Source organism: Orycteropus afer, unplaced genomic scaffold (genome assembly GCF_000298275.1).
Source record: "Orycteropus afer afer isolate SDZICR_OR568_19922 unplaced genomic scaffold, OryAfe1.0 scaffold00312, whole genome shotgun sequence".
Classification (NCBI taxonomy): domain Eukaryota; kingdom Metazoa; phylum Chordata; class Mammalia; order Tubulidentata; family Orycteropodidae; genus Orycteropus; species Orycteropus afer.
In genome coordinates, this window is record NW_006921899.1 from 1,469,429 (window position 1) to 1,487,611 (window position 18,183).

General features: G+C 40.7%; 1 protein-coding gene across 1 annotated transcript in view; it reads left to right on the plus strand.

The window, feature by feature from the left end:
• Window positions 1–18,183, plus strand: part of TNRC6A (trinucleotide repeat containing adaptor 6A) — a 240,067-nt gene that overhangs the window by 152,073 nt on the left and 69,811 nt on the right. Inside the window, exon 3 of the mRNA XM_042782427.1 lies at window positions 713–734. Coding sequence (XP_042638361.1) covers window positions 713–734 — 22 coding nt within the window. The remainder of the gene's footprint in view (window positions 1–712; window positions 735–18,183) is intronic.

Below are 18,183 nucleotides of genomic sequence, written 5' to 3' on the forward strand. Positions count from 1 at the left end.
TTGAGCTAGGCACCTTGAGGCGGCCATGCTTGTCCTCAGACCCCTCTTCCCCCTCAGTCAGAGGACAGTGAAGTGGGGCAGATACTGGAAAGTAGTGAAAGTGGGGCTCATGCCAGTTTAGCTTGTGATCACAGTAATTTTAATAAACTGTCATATATGTTAGAAGTAGCAAAGTAATTTGAAAATGTTTCACACTCAGAGATACTTAAACAGTTGATTGTGTTTCACTGTGAAAGCAGCCTAACATCCAGGAGTTAAGCGTGTTACTAATTCTGCCAAAGTGGTTCTGTGCAGGTTTTCTTGCAGAAAACTTAATCTTTTATCATTTGAAACAAGAAGTTTTGAAGTCATTTAAACATATGCGAAGCTCATTAAATTGATTCAGTGTAGAAACATTGTAAGCTGATTGATGAGCCAAGTGAAATTCCCATCATAAAGGTCATAAAGTGACTCTGCTTTGCTTTGTATCTGAAGAGACGCATTTCAGTTTCCTTCAATTACTAAGCATCGTGTCAGGGACGGTGGGGCCCATCTATGGGAAAAGCATGCTTGCCTTTGCATACCTTTCCCTGTGCAGTTCATCTAAAGGACAAAGTCTTTATTTAATGCAAGTGTGTATGTCTGATATAATAGTAATATATGAACATTTATCATAACAATCCATTTCAGTTTCATATTTACATTGTGTTTTGTTTGTTTGTTTTTATTTTAGGCCACTGAACAAAAAATCAAAGGTACGTTGTTTAAAGCTATTTTTTGATTATTTTTTTTTTCATTAAAACAAGGTTGTTTATATGCATTTTTATTCACCTCTAGGATGGGAGAGAGAAGAGCATGAAAGAAACAGAGGGGTGGGAACAGGCTTCTTTATCAGTATCATCTTGGAGTCAATCTTTGGAGTTTATTGTGGTCGTTTGGCCACTGTTACAATATACCACTTCAAGCCCTACCTTACGACTGTCTCCTTGGATAGACTCTGGTTCCTTAAACACTCCTTTCCTTGAGTCTTTGAGCATATGTATCTTTCCTTCAGTCTTCCATCTAAAAGTGTTCTTATCTGGGGCAACTTCTAGAACCCCACCCTATGCCTTGGGGTTCTGCCTGCTTTATTCCTTGTTCTCTACATATGATTGTCCCCTACTCCTTCCTCTTGGCAGATGTGACATCCACTCTGTAATATCACGTAGAATAGTAGATTGCTAGCTTTGTGGTCACTGTCCCAGATTAAACATCACCAAGTGCACTCCAACCGTGAGACTTCAGGGTGGAGGACTCCTAAGGAAGTAGAAACCTAGTCCCTGTCAGATTGTGAATCATGAGAGCCTTACAGCTTCCCAAGAGCTGACTCTGTAATAAAAGACTTAGGGCTCTCAGACGCTGAACTTGTTAGACCTCAGCATTACTTCAGAATTTTGATATTTAGCTATCTCAAAAAATGTGATATCTGCATTTGGTTGGTATATGTAGTCACAGCACTATCTTTATTTGAGGTCTACCTTAAATTAAAACAAACAAACAAACAAAAAAAACCTCACATTCATGTGTTGATTCCAACTCTTTCTCCTGTGGAGCAGCTGGTTGATTTGAAGAGCTGACCTTTTGGTTAGCAGCCAAATACTTTAGCCACTGTGCCACCAGAAGCCCACATTAGTTGTGATATTTATTAAGTGCAGTCATATAAAAGTGAATTCAAAACAGTCGTGATTTCTATTTTACTGGAGAAAGTGACAATAAGAGGACACACCCCCAAAAGAATACAGTATTCAGTAATGTGATTTGACTAAAGGAAAGATACCTAAGTGGTCCTGGAGCACAGAGAAATGATAATCAGCCTTACACAGGGGCCTGAGGAAGACCTCCTGGAGATGAACCTAGAAAGATGAAAGAACCAGTCAGAGAAAGAATGAAATGGCACAGGGGTCAGCTTGATCCAAGGCACGGAAGAAGGAAAGAGTGTGGTGTTACAAGTAGTGGTGGTATTCCTAGAGCCTTCAGTATCCAGTGATCTGTGTGCGGGATTGAAGCTAAAGGCAGTAGGGGTACGGTCGAAGAAGGCCTTATGTGTGTTGTATACCAAGGAGCATGAACTTTATACTCAAGCCACTGAAGGGTTAGCAAAGCAGTGACATGCCTGCCCACTCATCCACTTGCCCTCCCTCCCTGGCATCAGTCACACCATATGGAAAGTAGTGGCTGAGCTGGGCCTTGAAAGACGGGTAACGATTTGAAATGTGGAGGACAGAGTGGACAAGGGTCACAGGAACAAGATGGGGACTGTCCGGAAGATGAGAAATACAGTTTCTGTCTCTAGCAGGGAGAGGATGGGGCAAGTAACAAGATGCCTGGAGGAGGGCAGGTCAGAGCCTTTGTGCTTAGACAGGGAATGGCAAACTTGCGAAGTTTTGAGCTCAGAGTGTCATGGTCATAAGCTATGCATTAGGAACATTTCTGTGTCCGTAGTATTTAGTGTTACCAGTAGAACTAAGATCAGCAAGGAAGAAGAAGGGATAGGGTACTGAGAATTTGAACTGGTGTCCTGGCAGTAGGGGTTAAAAAGGATGGGTGACAGACGTGTGAGATGCAATTGACAGGATTGGCAACTGGTGAGATCAGAAGAGGAAATGAAGATGATGTCGTAGCACTGAACCTGGATGGCTAAGGAAGTTACAGGGAAGTGGACTGATGTAGGGAGGAGCAAGTGTTATTTAGTAGGCACGTTGTCCAATTAATTTTCTATAAACTCCACTTTCCTCATACCACTCCCCCGTATTTGAGCTTTATCCGTGTTCTTGCTTTAAGACCAAACAGACCCATCTGTGTTTTCCAGACTATCTTCAGTCTGATCTCCTGTGACCTGAGCAGCCTATTTCCCATCGGTCCTCCATGCTTCTAGAGCATTCTTACCTCTTTTGCGTTCATTCTTGTTTCCCTTCTCTCCAGTCTCTTCGCCAAGAATGCCTTTACCGTGACTTTCAGCTTTCCGAAACCTCACAGCTCGCCTTCTGCTGGACAGCTCCGGCTGCTGTTAGCCTCTCCTTTCTGATGTCTTAGGATGTTTCTGGTATCACAAATTTTAGGCATCCCGCTGTGTTCCATCCTACATTTTTGACTGACTCCTAGATATTTGTTTCTCCAGCATGAACTTAGACCATTTACTATTTGTATCCTTTCCAGACATAAATCTTTTATATCCTTACATGAAATATGAACATACTTAGATCTTCTTGTTTTTAGATTTTCTTCAACTCTGAGAATTTTAGGCTGTGAAAGCCACTTGAGAAGTAATGTGGTGTTTTGCCAGCTGTCTCAGCTCCCTTCGGAATTGGTCACATTGATTCTGATTCATGAAAATATGTTCTTTTCTTTTTGTACTGTGTATATGTCTATGAGATCCTTTTGGTTTGGGGTTCTCACTGATTGGAGACTACAGCTGGATGAGGCTTGAAGGGCAGATTTGGCTACATGGGGTTGTGTTTTTTTTGAAATGATTTTAGATTTACAGTAAAGTTGGAAAAAGATAGTACAGAGTTCCCGTATATCAGTTTCCCTGGTTGTTAACATCTTACACTATGATGTACATTTGTCAAAACTAAGGATCTGACATTGATACTAAACTCTAGACTTCATTTAGATTTGACCAATTTTTCTATTAATTTCCTCTTTATGTTCTAGGATCCAACCCACGGTACCACATTGCATTTAGTTGTCATGTCTCCCAAGTCTCCTCTGGTCTACACACAGTGTTAACTATTTCTTTTCTTTTCTTTTTTTTCCTTTTAATTTTATTGTGATTTGGGTGGAAGTTTAGAGAACAAATTCATCTTCCATACAGCAGTCCACATACACTTTATCTCATGGCATTGGCTGCAGTCTCCCACAATGCAACAGCTCTCCTCCCACTTGTTCCCCATAACCCACAGTGTTATTATTACCTTTCAAATTTTCAGTTGACTGCCAACATTTAAAAATCAGGAGGGTCTCCCTGCTCCAGAATTCCAGCTTCTCCTTCCAGTTCATACTGTCGACATCATCTTTTGCCTTTCTATGTAATAGAGTCCGTATAAAGCCCACGTTCAGCCACATGTGGCTACAGAGTGCTTGAAATGAGATGCAGCTGATGGAGCTGTGGGATTGACATTTCCATTGTAACTGTGGTGGCCGCTGTCGGGCCTTCTTGATTGTGCCAGTCAGCTCAGTGCACACTGAGCATAGCGAGTGAGGCTGGAGCCCCCCAATGGAATCTGGTCGCAGTGGAGCTTATTTCCTTCCAAGACTGCTGCTTTCTCTAGGTGATCCCACTGCCTACAGATGTTGCGGCATTCAGTGGTAAAACTGTATGGGAAAGTTGAGGTTTTATAAAATAGCATAAGTTAAAAGTAAGTTCTTTATGAAGAACAGTGGCTGGCTCTGTGAAGACAGTTGGATATTTGTGTCTTTGTGGCAGTGAGTCCATGACTGTGCTCATAAAAATCTGGACCAGTGTAATGAGGGCTATGATGCAGTTGATGAAAGTTGTGTTCTTATCTTGTGAGTTGAACTTTGGAAAACAGAGAATAGCCTGAATAGGTGAATGTTTTACTGTTTAAATGCCTTTAAAAATACGTATGAGTATCTCCCTGAAGCAGCAGGGGGGTGATGAGCTGAGGTATGTTATTGTTGTTATGTGCCACCAAGTCGGACCCACTCATAGTGACCCTCCCTGGGTTTCCGAGGCGGTATCACTACAGAAGTAGATTGCCCAACCTTCCTTCTGAGGAGTGGCTGGTGGGTTTGAACCGCCAGCCTTCTGGTTAGCGGTCAGGTGCTTTAGCCTCTATGCTACCAGAGCTGAGGTATAGAGACAGATAAATTTTAAACTACCTGTGGCTTTATAATGTAAAGTCAAGGAAGGACTTAATGTTGCATCTTCAAGTGTCCTTGGAAACTTGGTTAAGAATAAAGGTATTTAAAAAAAAAAAAAAAAAAAGACCCAAAAGCCCGTGCTTTGAGCTCCCTTGTTTTAGAGGCATGGTGATTCTACATTCCTTGCACATGAATACTGCAGATTTTTGACGGTGAACATCCATCCGTCCATCCACCCCCCATCCTACTCACCCACCCGTCTATCTCTTGTGCCAGTGCTTGCTTCCGGTGCAGGCCATGTGCCAGAGCATAACCGATAAGCTTCCCAAAGGAGATACAGGCAACCTGGAGTGAAAGCAGGAATAGATCAAAAAAAAAAGATTTTTTTTCATTTTCTGGTGGTCAAATAGGAAAATGTGTCCTCTTTCTGAATTAATGTCAGAACTCATGGAGTGGAATCAGCATTTGAAACACAAGTTTTTTCCCTGCCACAATTGGAAACCATTGCTCTTACTCAGTTCTAGCCTTAGTCTTTGTTTTCCATCAAACACAATTTCATTACTTAAATCAATCAATCTAAAGGAGTGGTCAAAATACTCAGGGGCTGTTGGGTCAGCTGCATGTTGTGCACATTATTGTAGCTAGTTATGAATACTTACTATGTGGCAGGCAGTGCGCTTCATGTTTATTACGTTTAATCAAGGAAAATATTCTAAATATTCAACTCCTAACACCAGATCTTAGCTTTATATTTGGAACATGTGCCAGAGCAGGATCCTAAAAACTTGTTAATGTGCTAAGAGTAGCCCTGTATTTATTGAATGTTGGGACCTCTGTGGTGGCCAGGACAGCTGGCTGGGCACCTGGTGCTTCAGGTGGTGGGTGTTTAAGGACTGACGTGGGACTAGGGCTTCATGCTCGTGTGCTGGTGCACTGTCAGCCTGCGTCTGACCCCTCGGCATGTCTACAAAAGTACATAGTGTTGTACCCACTTCACATAAGTGAAATTGAGGTGAAGGAGAGTGAAGCAGCTGCACGTTGGTTATACGAGTAATGAAGGCCTGAGCCAAGAGTTAACTACAACCTACTGCTCCTATTTCTTTGAAAACAACCCTACAGTTACGTGGAGGACAAAATGGGAAGGCTACACCATTGCTCAGTCTCTAATAATGGTTAATGAAATGGAAATGTTCCACTTCTTTAAATATTCCAGAAAGATCTTTTAACAGATTGTCATTGGATTTTCCCTTTGGAAATAGATACAAAATAAACACAAAATTGTAGTACCAGCATGGTTTTGTGAATCAGGAGGATTTGACAACTTTGCAGTGAGTAACATGATTGGCTTTTCAGGAATCATTTTAAAAGCTCTTAAATTGTTGATTTTGTCTTTGAGGGCTGATGAAAAATAATGTTAGTTTTTGGGAGCAAGCAAGAAGCTGATTGTAAAAGTGTTCTCCGGGCTTCAGACCCTTAGGGAAGGAAAACATCCCTTTATGGAGCACAGCTGACGGGATTCCATTTGCAGTGTTGTGCCACAGCACTTTTAAGAGAGGTATAAAGAGCCTTTTACAAAAAAAAAAAATGCATAACCTGCATTACATGACAAGTTGGGCAGTAGTAAAATCCTTTTCCAGTGTGCTTTTTGACTGATAAATTTGATGAAGGCATAAAGACACAATTTAACATTTGAAATATGACAGATGACTCAGTTTGAGTCAAAGTAAGAAAAGTATTTAATTCTCTTTTCATTAAAAATAAAGTGCATTTTTCACTTACTTTCCCTTCTGTCAGTCACTGCCAGTATCTGTTGTCAGCGTCATTTCATAAGATCATCTTTGGACACTAAGGTAAATGAAAAATAATTGTGTAGTAGTTCATTATTCCAAACTTAGGATCCATTCAGTGCCATTGTTTTCTTAATTCTGCACTTGTGCAATACTTACTGTGTGCTTACCCTGTTCCAGGGACAGTTCTAGTCACTGGTAATAAGTATTAACAAAACAAACCCCAGATCTGTCTGCAGTGAGCTTCCACACTCATCTTTGTTTTATTTTAGTAATGGTACATATATTTTAAGAAGGCTTCATTGGCTTGCCCCTGGTCCTCCCTACCGCTCCATTTCCTGCATAAGGTCTTAGATTTCTCAGTACCAATACTTCCTTTTATAATAAACTGGAGGAACCAAACTTTGGTGGTGTGGTGAGGGATTACTGAACTGCATAGATTATCAGAGGAGGAAACTGAGGTCCAAGTAGGTTTGACTTCAAGTGTGTTGCCTAACCTTGTTGACGTTTTGGCACTTGTAGAAAATGGTATTTATAGAGCTGTTAGGATAAATAGAGGAGGCTGCTCACCACCAGAGATAATCCTGGAGAGTCTGGTCACCCAAGATCCTGAGGTGCTACTTGTCTTACCTGTTGCCCTCAAGTCAGTTCTAACTCGTAGTGACACTATAGGACAGAGTAGAACCGCCCCATATGGTTTCCAAGGCTGTGATCTTTATGGGAGCAGACTGCCTCATCTTTCTCCTAGGGTACAGCTGGTGGGTTTGAACCGCCAGCCATCTGGTTAGTAGCTGAGCTTTTAAGCCCTGTGCTGCCAGGGCTTGCTGCTTACATTAGCATCTCCATAACCCACTATATTACCCAAGTTGGAAGGCAGAACCAAGAATTGAGATCCCATGTTTTTCTCCATATTGTATGTAGTAGAAATTAGGACATCTGAGTTACTGAGTTACAGGCTAATATTATGTGATATTGAAAGACCAGGGTCTGATTCCACCTGGGCCCTGGTAGGACATTGAAAGCAGGTTGCTCATGACAGAGTCTGAACGCAAATGTGCGCTGACCCTTTGAAGTAGAAGCGGAGAGTCTTACTGTTTAAAGATTTTCTAACGGCAGACGCTTCCCTTGCTGTGGGAGATAGCAGCTCTGCGCTGACAGGGGAGGTCGCTGCCTGCTTCTACGGGAGACAGTCTGTGAGGTTCTTGTTTTCAGGTAGTCAGAGACTCCGCTTTTCCTTTTCTCCTAGTAAGAAACAAAAATGATTGACATACATAGATTTATATATACCAAAAAAAAAACAAACCACTGCCATAGAGTCAGGTCTGACTCACAGCGACCCCTCCTTGGGTTTCTGAGGCGATATCACTACAGAAGTAGATTGCCCAACCTTCCTTCAGGGATGTGGCTGATGGGTTTGAACTGCCAGCCTTCAGGTTAGCAGTCAGATGTGTTAGGCACTATGTTACCAGAGCTCCCTTTATATATACATACGTGTACATATATGTCAATCTGTAAATGTGTGTGTGTGTGTGTGTGTGTGTGTGTGTATGAAGAATGTTAAGGACCCCTTTTTGCTTCAGGCAGGAGTGCTTTTATTTCTATCAAAGATTTGATAGAAATATAGAGGAAGAAATACATATTAAATACAGTATTTACTTATAAATAGTAATAAATTATTTAAATAGGTAGAAATGAAATATGTCCTTGATGAGACTGGAGTGAACTAAGGGGACACATAGTAAATATGAGAAAAGCAGAGATGAGAGGTAGCCAGGTGCACTGTTGCTGGAAACCACATGCAAGGGGCAGGGAGAAGGGAGCCCCTGGCAGCTGGAGGGTCGAGGGGGCATCCTGGGCTTGGATCCTGAGCCCTGAGATGGTGCCTTGACAACTAAGTCTTCAGTATCAAGGGACCAAGTTAGGAGACTTTTGGAGTAGCGTTCAGGCAGATTAGCAGGAGTAATTTGATCAGTTATAACCAGTTAAGGGAAAGTTCCAGACTAGGAAACACCACAGTATTTACTGTAATTTGCTTATCTGTGTTTAATGTGTACTTTTACGTCCCTTCATTCTAATAAAAGGGAGTGTGTGGCCTCAGAATTTGTACTGTCGCCATTGCCTTGAAGAAAATGTACCTGATGAACCAGTGGGTGGAGGCAGCAGACTTGACCAAAAACAAGAAGCATTGAATTAGCCGTTAAAGATAATTCAAAAAACCAAACCCTCTGCTGTTGAGTTGATTCTGAATCATAGCGACGCCCATTGGGTTTCCAAGGCAGTAAATCTTTACAGAAGTAGATGGCCCCATCTTCCTTCCACAGAGCAGATGGTGGCTTTGAACCACCAGCTTTCTGGTTAGCAGGGAAGTGCCTTAGACACTGGGCCACCAGAGCTCCTTGAAGATGATCCTGGAATCCAAGCATAAACACAGCACAGTGGTTAAAAGCCCAGGCTTCTGAGTCAGAAGATTTTGAGCTTGAATATTGTTTTGTACTTTTTATTTCTATGACTTTGAGCAACATTGTTACCCTCTAAGCCTCAGTTTTTCTGTCTGTTAAAAGGGATGATAATCCAGCTTACTTAATGCTGCGTGAATGAAATGATACAGAGCATAAATGATGTGGCCTGGAGGGTAGTAAATGCTGAACATATGTAGTACCGAACCAAAACCAAAGTCGGTGCCCTGGAGTCAGATCCAACTCATAGCAACCCCTCCTTGGGTTTCTGAAGGAAGGTTGGGCAATCTACTTCCATAGTGATACCACTTCAGAACCCAAGGAGGGGGGGTGGCTATGAGACGGATCCGACTCGATGGCAGTGAGTTGTGTTTTTTTTTTTAATCACTATAGAAGTAGATTGCCCAGTCTTCCTTCTGAGGAGTGTCTGGTAGGTTTGAACTTCCAGCCTTCTGGTTAGCAGTCTTAGGCACTGGTTAGCAGTGCCTTAGGCGCTATGCTACCAGAGCTCCCTGCACATGTAGTAGACATCTCCTTAATGTAAATACTAGTTAATTTTTTTTTTTTTTTCAATTTCGGAAGGCAGTGGCTTGGAGTAAAATCTACAGCTGTAGCTATCCCGGCAGAAAATGGATGCGGCGGGCCTTGGTTGTGTTCAGTCTGGCTTTGTTTCCATGGATGTTTATTCAGTGACCATACATTCATGCTTTAGTCTTCATAAATAATTTTAATAGCTATGACGTAGTTTTTAAGGTAGTGAAAGCATCATTAAGGAGCCCTGGTGGCACAGTGTTAAACACTTGGCTGCTAACCAAAAGGTTGACAGTTCAAACTCAGTAGCCGTTCCATGGGGCAAAGATGTGGCAGTCTGCTCCTGTGAAGATTACAGCCTTGGAAACGCTCTAGGGCAGTTCTACCCTGCCCTGTAGGGTCACAGTGAGTCAGAGTCAGCTGGAGGGCAGGGGGTGTGGGGTGTGTGTGTGTGTGTGTGTGTGTGTATGTCTTTTAAATGGAGATGAAACTTCATATATATGAGGAGGAACATTGGTTGGGGGAGTGCCTAAGGCATTTGACTACTAACCAGAAGGCTGGCAGTTCAAACCCACCAGCCACTCCTGGGAAGGAAGATTGGACAGTGTACTTCCATAGAGATAACTGCCTCAGAAACCCAAGTGTAGGGATCGCTATCAGTCAAACCGACTTGACAGCAGTGAGTTATTTTTCATTGGTTGGGGTGTCAGATTTGGGTTTCAATTCTAGCTGTCATTTACTAGATGTTTAATCATAGCCAACCATCTTCTGAAACTTAGTTGCCTCACCTGTAAAATGGGAATAACATTTCCTATCTACAGAGTCATGATGATGCAAAGGATAACCAGATCCATTGCCTGGCATCCAGCTGATGCTTGGTATGTTTTAATTTCTGCTGTTGTGGTTGTATGGTATCCTAGCAGCTTTTTAGCCCCTTGACCAAGCAATAGGCTAGCAGTTTCTCCAGCCACTGCAGGGCTATACCCCACCCAGGCAATGATTTGCCTTTTCCTCTCATTAAAGTAGACCCAGCCCAGTAAGGGTGCGGGGTTTCTGCTGCAGTACATGGAACATGTCTTGCAACTTGAGAATGGGATGTGTCGTTTGTATAAATTTTACAGGACAAAATTGGTATTTTATTTCTTTTTTTGATTGACAAAATGAAATTCATGTTTAATGATTTATACACCTACTCCTCACTTACTTTCTTGTTACCCGGCACTTCACGTTTACAACCATAGTTAAAAGTCTACTATCCAACTATTTTGTGTGTTAGTGGCATACGTCTGGCATTAATAAATGCCAAGGTGTGAAGTGAGAGTAATGCTAGCTGTGATGGTTAAAGTTATGTATCAACTTGCCTGGGCCATGATTCTCTGTGTTTGGCAGTTATGTAGTGATGCAGTTTGGCAGCCATGTAATAATAAAATTTGGCAGTTATGTAATGATCTGATTTGACAGCAGTGTAATGATGTAGCCATCCTCTGCTTTCTCGTAACACAGATTTTCTCATACAGTCTGGCCTTTGGAACTTAACCATGTCACCAAGTGAGGAGTGGGTGTACTTATTTTATTTATTTATTTTTTTAAGACCTGCTATTTCAGGTATCTTGTGCTAACAGAATACAAGTGGATGGCTTTCATAAACAGAAATTTATTTCTGACAGTTCAGGAGACTAGATGTCCAACTTAAGGGTGCTGGCTCCAGGGGAAGGTCCTTGTCTCCTTTCAGCATTTGTGAACTCAGTGCCTCGGAGATCTGTATATGTCTTGGCATCAGTCTTTCCCTGGATCGAGGAGGTTCTCAGTGTGGTGATCCCAGCTCCAAAGGACACTCTCCGCTTCTTGCTTTTCTTTCTTGTTACTGAGATCTCTTCTCTCTGCTCCCATCTTTTGTAAGATAAAGGGTGATACAGGCTACGCCCCAGGGAAACTTCTGTGACTTGAGTTAAGGGTGTTGCATCGCACCCTAATTCCCTTAAAACTGATTGGCTGATGGACATCAGATCACATCAGGGGGGTGATTATATCATTATGTAACTCCCAAACCACTCAGGATCATGGCCCAGCCAAGTTGAGACATACTTTGGGGGGGACACAATTCAGTCCATGACAACTGTACGTTGTTCTTTGTCAGTTTACCTATTGGGCTTAGAGTTTTTAGCAGTTTATGGAAACTTTTTGCAGAATAAGCTTATTAGCATTTCATCTGGTGTGTTTGATGCAAATATTTCAAATATTGTAGGTGCAAATATTTCAACATATGTTGAAGTCATCCTGAGAATGAGAAACTAAGCAGAGATACACAAGAATATCTCATTTTGGCCAATACTAGGCCCTGCTGGGGATACATGCACAGAAGATGCCAATATATATGTTCAAAAGAGGAAAAGGAAATTTAAATAACATTTTGAGTATTACTTTGGGCTCTGGTCGTGAACTTGGGAGACGTTGTTGAATATTTCCCTGTGTTAGGCTTGATAGCCATAAACAAAGCAGTAACTCTCAGGATTAGAAAAAGTACAGGTGGAGGATGGAAAGAATGGGTCCTTTTAGCTTCTTCCAAAGGGCAAACCTTTCCATCTGCCTTTTTAATTTTTAATATGTATGTATAATATGTGTGTGTTACATATGCACATTATGTATACATAGTACATATATACACAAAGTGAATTCTGCAACATAATTGTATTTTGTCAAATGCTAAGTGTTGTTTTTATTTTACTTTTGACTTCTTGACTCACCTGTTGAGAAAACCTGCCCTTTATACAGATTTAGGAAAAATTTTGCCTGTTTTCTAAAAATACACTTTAAAAAAAAAAAAAAAAACCATTTTATAATATTAAATGTTTATCTGATTTAGTTAAGTCTGGGGACTGGAGAATGTGTAGTTTTATAAAGTAAAATCATTTCTAATGAAACAAATTTGGAAATCACTGACTTTTAAAAGGGTGTGCCTCCATCTGAAGAGTGTGGCTTCATCATCCCGCTTTACTGAATCTCTGTATTGTTTGGATAAGAATTAATGGGAAGGTTAACCAGAGGTCTTGGAAATACCATATTGTGACTAGCGTAGGTGTCCGTACTTCAGAACACATCAGTGAAGCTCAGGAAAATGTTTGATTGAGTGGTGTATTGGAGTACTGTATCAGGCAAACCAGCAGTCTTTCCTCTTTGTCTTGGTAATTTAAGATGCGATATGGGTAGGTAGGAAGATGGCATTCACTGAGGAAGCAGAGCCAGGTTCTGTAAAGCCCAGGACAGTGTATACTTTCCCTCTCTCTAGGACTTGTAAACTAAGCTAAATGAATTTAAATTAATACTTACTTTTAATTTGGTAACTAATTTTGAACTTTCTTTTCCCTGTAATATAATATCGTTTAGTATTTTTTCCTTACTTAGGAACTTTCAAATATTAGGAGTTACTGTGCCAGGAGCTCTGGTGACATAGTGGTTAAAGCATTTGGCTGCTAACCAAAAGGTTGACAGTTGGAACCCAGCAGCCGCTCTGGGGGAGAAAGATGTGTAGCCTTGGAAACGCTCTGAGGCAGTTCTGCTCTGTCCTGTAGAGTCGCCATGAGTCAGAATCAACTCAGTGGCAGTGTGTTTTTGTGTGTTTTTTTTTTTTAATATAAATAATTTGTGATAGTTCGTAATAGTTTTTAAATTTTATTTTTCAGATTCTCAAACAGCCATTCTAATTCAACCTCCTTGCTGAGGATCAGCAGAGGTTAATGATACTTTCCAGATTAGCTAGTAACACAACTGTGGCAGTTTTTCTGCAAGGAAAATTCTAGCACTGTATGTTATGTGTGTCAGCTTGAAAGCCAGACTTCCCGTCTGTGCCCTTCAGTCCTCCAGAGCCAACTGAAAGTCAGTACGCGAGAATGTACGTTACACAGGGAAATACATTATAAATAATTCCATATGCTTCTTAAGCAAGAGAGGATTTTTCTGGTAGTACAGTGTGTGGCCATATTTTAAATAAATGTGATTTATAAACTCATTTTATGTGAGTAGAGCTGCTCTTTGCATTGTTCAACCAGCTGGCGCTCCTCTCTGTCTCTCTGTCTCTGTCTCTCTCTCCCTCTCTCTCTCTCTCTCTCACACACACACACACACACACACACACACACAGGGCCCCATTTTTAAACTATAAGGCACCAGAATTCAAGCTGTTGAGCCTCAAATATAGGGATATTGGCAGCGGCACTACTCTACTGTAAAATGACCACTGCTGTTCCTCTGTTTTCTAATGAAAACTGCAGAGTGGGGAGCAGCAGAAGTTGGAAGCATCTGTTTGGGGATTTCTGGGTTCAGAGAATTTTCTCATCTGCTTTGAAGTTCTCATCGGGGTGGTGCCTTTTGAGATCTGCTCCCAGCCTGGAGCTCTGTGGCTGCGCCTCAGAAAAGCAGGAAGAATGGGTTTCGCTCAACCTTGTCTAGTCTGCCTCTGATCGTGACACAGATTCTTCGTCATGAGTATGAAAGCTGCCTCATTTTAGACAAGCAGCTAGGATAATTGATTTGAAGATTTATGCTTAATTACAATCACATATTAAAACATTAACAGTAGAGGAAAAAAGATAAATATTATGGCATATTGGCTAATTAACAATTGACTTTAAATATGCTAGTTTTGTTACACGTTAACTTTTCTTCTGTGAGGATTTTATTTTCTACGATTTGAAGTGCTTATCAATAGGTGTTGAAGCCTCATCTCACTTGTTTGAGAAGGCAGGAAGTTTTTTCTTAACAAAAATAAGAGTTAAATACCTAGGAAAATCCTGGACTGATGCTATTACATGAGAAAAACATTTTCTAAGTGAGGGTCACTCCAGCTTGGCTTCAAACAGTTTAACCTGATGGTTTTGCTTGGCCTGTGTCATGATTGGGAGGATGGTGCAAGACCAGGCAGCATTTCGTTCTGTTGTGTACAGCCTGGCTGTGAGTCAGAACGCACGCCACAGCACCTAACAACTATACCATCAACATCAACAAGTTATGAATGGCACAGAACAGGCTTTGAAGTAGTAATCCCAGGAGAATTTAAAGTTTGCTTAAAGATGTCTTTAAAAGCAGGCTGTATGCTATGAATGTTTATTATTTAAGGACTATTTTTAGCTTATTGCTTTTAGTTGTGGGTTGTGTTTTCTGCAGGTCAGCGTTACACTTTATTCTATTAAAGTGACATAATATGCTAAAATGGCATCTTGTCTGTATACTGTGCCCGTCATTTATGCCATTATTTTAAAAGATCTAAAATGTAGCCAGTATGAAGGCGACTCTGCGAAGCTAAATTGTAGACTTTGGAAGGATAGGAATAAAGTAGGGCGTGAGGTGTTAGGACAGGGTCACTGAAATTCGGGTGATTGGTAATCAAAGATCATGCTGGCTGGTTCATCTCCACGCTGTTTCTTGTCAACTTGAGGGAAGCCAAAGTGAAGCTGATTTATTTAATATTTATAAACTTATTCAAATGATGTTTTTAAATGTTATTTTGAAGATTTGTAGAGGTGCCTCTTAATAAAAATGGCTAAAGTAAATATTAATAAAAATGATTATTTTTATAAATTTAGAACTTTGGATATTGTGTATTATCCTTGATTTGTCTTACATCCTTGCATAGGAGACTGATATGGTATTTTAACATAAGCAACATCCTTAGAAAGTCCATAAAAGTAGCAAAAATTAATTGTATTATTGGTTTATTTCATTGTTTCACAAAGAATTTGTCCTGATTTGGAGCACAACCTGAGAAAATGTTGTTTTAAAGTCTTTGAAGAAGGCATTTTTCCATTACTAAAAATTTAATTATGTTTACATTGATCTAAACTTGCTCATCTCATTTAGACAGTGAAAAAGGAGGATTGGGTTACAATTGTAGTAAAATAATATAAAGGTATATAACTTTTTATTGGGTATATATGTCTTATACTAACTGAATGAAATCCTTTTCCTTTAAAATGTTTTTCTAAAAACATAAAATATTTTTCTAGTATTATGGACAATATAATGTCAGAGCTAATCAGAGACTCTCTCCACATTATTGATCATGTTGAGTGAACTTATCCTTTGTCTAGAAGCTAGTTCTAGATTTGTTTTAGGGCAGAGATTTGCAACCAGGGTGGATGATCCAGCAGTAATGGGGCCCCAGTTATTCATTGAATGGGCTACTAGCCAGTTACCATTATCAACCTCATTTTTTTTTTTTTTAATTGTCATTTGGGTAAAAGTTTACAGAGCAAATTCATTTTCCATAGAGTAGTCCACATACACTTTGTCTCATGACATTGACTGCAATTTCCCACAATGCAGTAGCTCTCTTCCCACTTCCTCCCCATGGTTACTTCTTCCCTGTGTCCCTCCCTCCCATGCACTCCTGCACCCCTCAAGGAGTCTCCCGGTGCACACACAGCCCTTCTGTTCTCCTGTGATTGAGCTCTCCAAGGAGTATATCTACCTAATAAAAATGTTCACCTCATATGCCTGTCTTTTGTTTGGCTGGAAGCCACAGGAATGGGTTCATTTCCCAACCTGAAGGGCAGCTAGGGACCATAGTCTCAGGGGTTCCACCAGGTACTATCAGACTAGCAAACCTGGTCCCCTCCCCCCCCCCCTTTTTTTTTTTTTTTTAATGATTTTGAGTTTTGTTCCACATTGTTCTCCCACTCCATCCAATGTCTCCTTCATAGGTCCCCATCTGAGTGGTTGACAGTGGTGGCCGGGCACCATCGAGTTCTTTTGGTCTCATAGTCATATAGGCTGAGGATCACATGGTGTACCAGTCCCTTGGATTATCAGCCTCATTCTTTCTACCTACCTTGGCCATTCTGTCTCCCTCTCCTGCTGTTTGATGGTTCTGCCTCTTGAATGTTGGTTTTCACAAAACTTAATCCTCATTCTTGTTCTGTACTGTTCCGTGAAATCAGTCCTCTCACCTGCTGATGGTTTTTGAGTTCATTCACCCACCAGTGCTTGAACATTTGCTGTGTTGGGAACTCCAGTAATTAAGGAAAAGAGAAGTAAGAACCCAGCATTTACAGAGCACGTCTACTGCAGTAAGGGATTCCTAAGAATTTTGTGACAGTAGAGGAAGGGAAGTTGTTGTATAAAGTGTTTCTGAGATGCTGAACCTGGGCGTGTGGGGGTTAGTTGTTTCCTTGGCAGCATGGACAGAAAAAAGTTGCAAGAAAGGTGAGTATCAAGGCATTTTAGGCAAACGGAATAACGTGAAAAAGCATGATACCCTTTGGGGAACTGCAAATATTTGGTGTGATGGGAGAGAAGGAATTGTATATGGGCATAGCAGGATATGAATCTGGAAAAGTGGTAGGACGGGCAATGCCAAGATGTTTAAGTTTATTATTATCATTTCTAATATTTTACTGTGTTTACAGTAGTTTACATAGCATATTAGGTTCTCATTTAATGATTTCTACAAAACGGTTCCGTGATATCGGTTCTCTTGCAGTGTCATCATTCGTGTCGTTCCATCTGATTGCACCATGTCCTGTGCTCTAGTTCCCTGCCCCGTACCTTCTCATCTTGGCTTTAGAATAATTTTTCACCATTTTTCTTATATAGGTGATTTTTTTTTTTTTTTCAAAGGAGCTCATTATTTCAGGAGCCAATCTGTTATTTAGGTAACAAGTGACCTCAAGGGATAGTTTTAGTTGAAAGTTTGAAGAGTATCTCAAGGCTAATCAGAGTCTCAGGGACTCCTTTAGTCTCAACTAGTCCAGTAAGTCTGGACTTTTTAAGAATTTGAATTCTGTTTTACGTTTTTCTTTTGTTCTGTCAGTATCCAACAATTGTAACCATGATCAGAACAGTTGATAGTGGTAGCCAGGCACCATCTAGTTCTTCTGGTCTCAGGATAGATTAGGCTGTGGTTTGTGTGGACTGTTAATCCTGTAGATTACTTTCTTCTCTGGATCTTTTGTTTCTTTCTTTCTCTTTTGTACTAGACAAGTAGAGACCAATAGTTGTATCTTAGATGACTGTTCATAAACTTTAAAGACCCCAGACACTATTCACCACATTGGAATGTAAAACATACAGTTTATGAACTATATTATACAGATTAACTGTTGTCCTACAAGACTATAGTCCTAAGCCTTCAAATCAGAAACAGTCTTATGAGGTGTTTGGTTAGTCTAAGAAGTATCTGTAACTGTGTACCTAGGTTTATTATATATGTGAATACATAGCATGCATACACATGCCTAAATGGACATATACCTATGGATAAATCTCTCTGCACACATATGTACCCCCACGTTCATACCTATATGCATATATGCCTGTGTAGGAGCTCTGGTGGCATAGTGTCTAAGACATTTCACTGCTGTCCAGAAGGCTGGTGGTTCAAACCCATCAGCCATGCATAGGAAGGAAGGTTGGACAATCTACTTCCGTAGTGATTCTGCCTTGGAAACCCAAGGAGGGGTTGCTGTGAGTTGGAGCTGACTTGACGGCAGTGAGTTTGGGTTTTTGGTATATATTTGTGTAACTACACACATATTTGGTTGTTGGTAGATTAATTCTTTTTTTTTTTTTTTTTT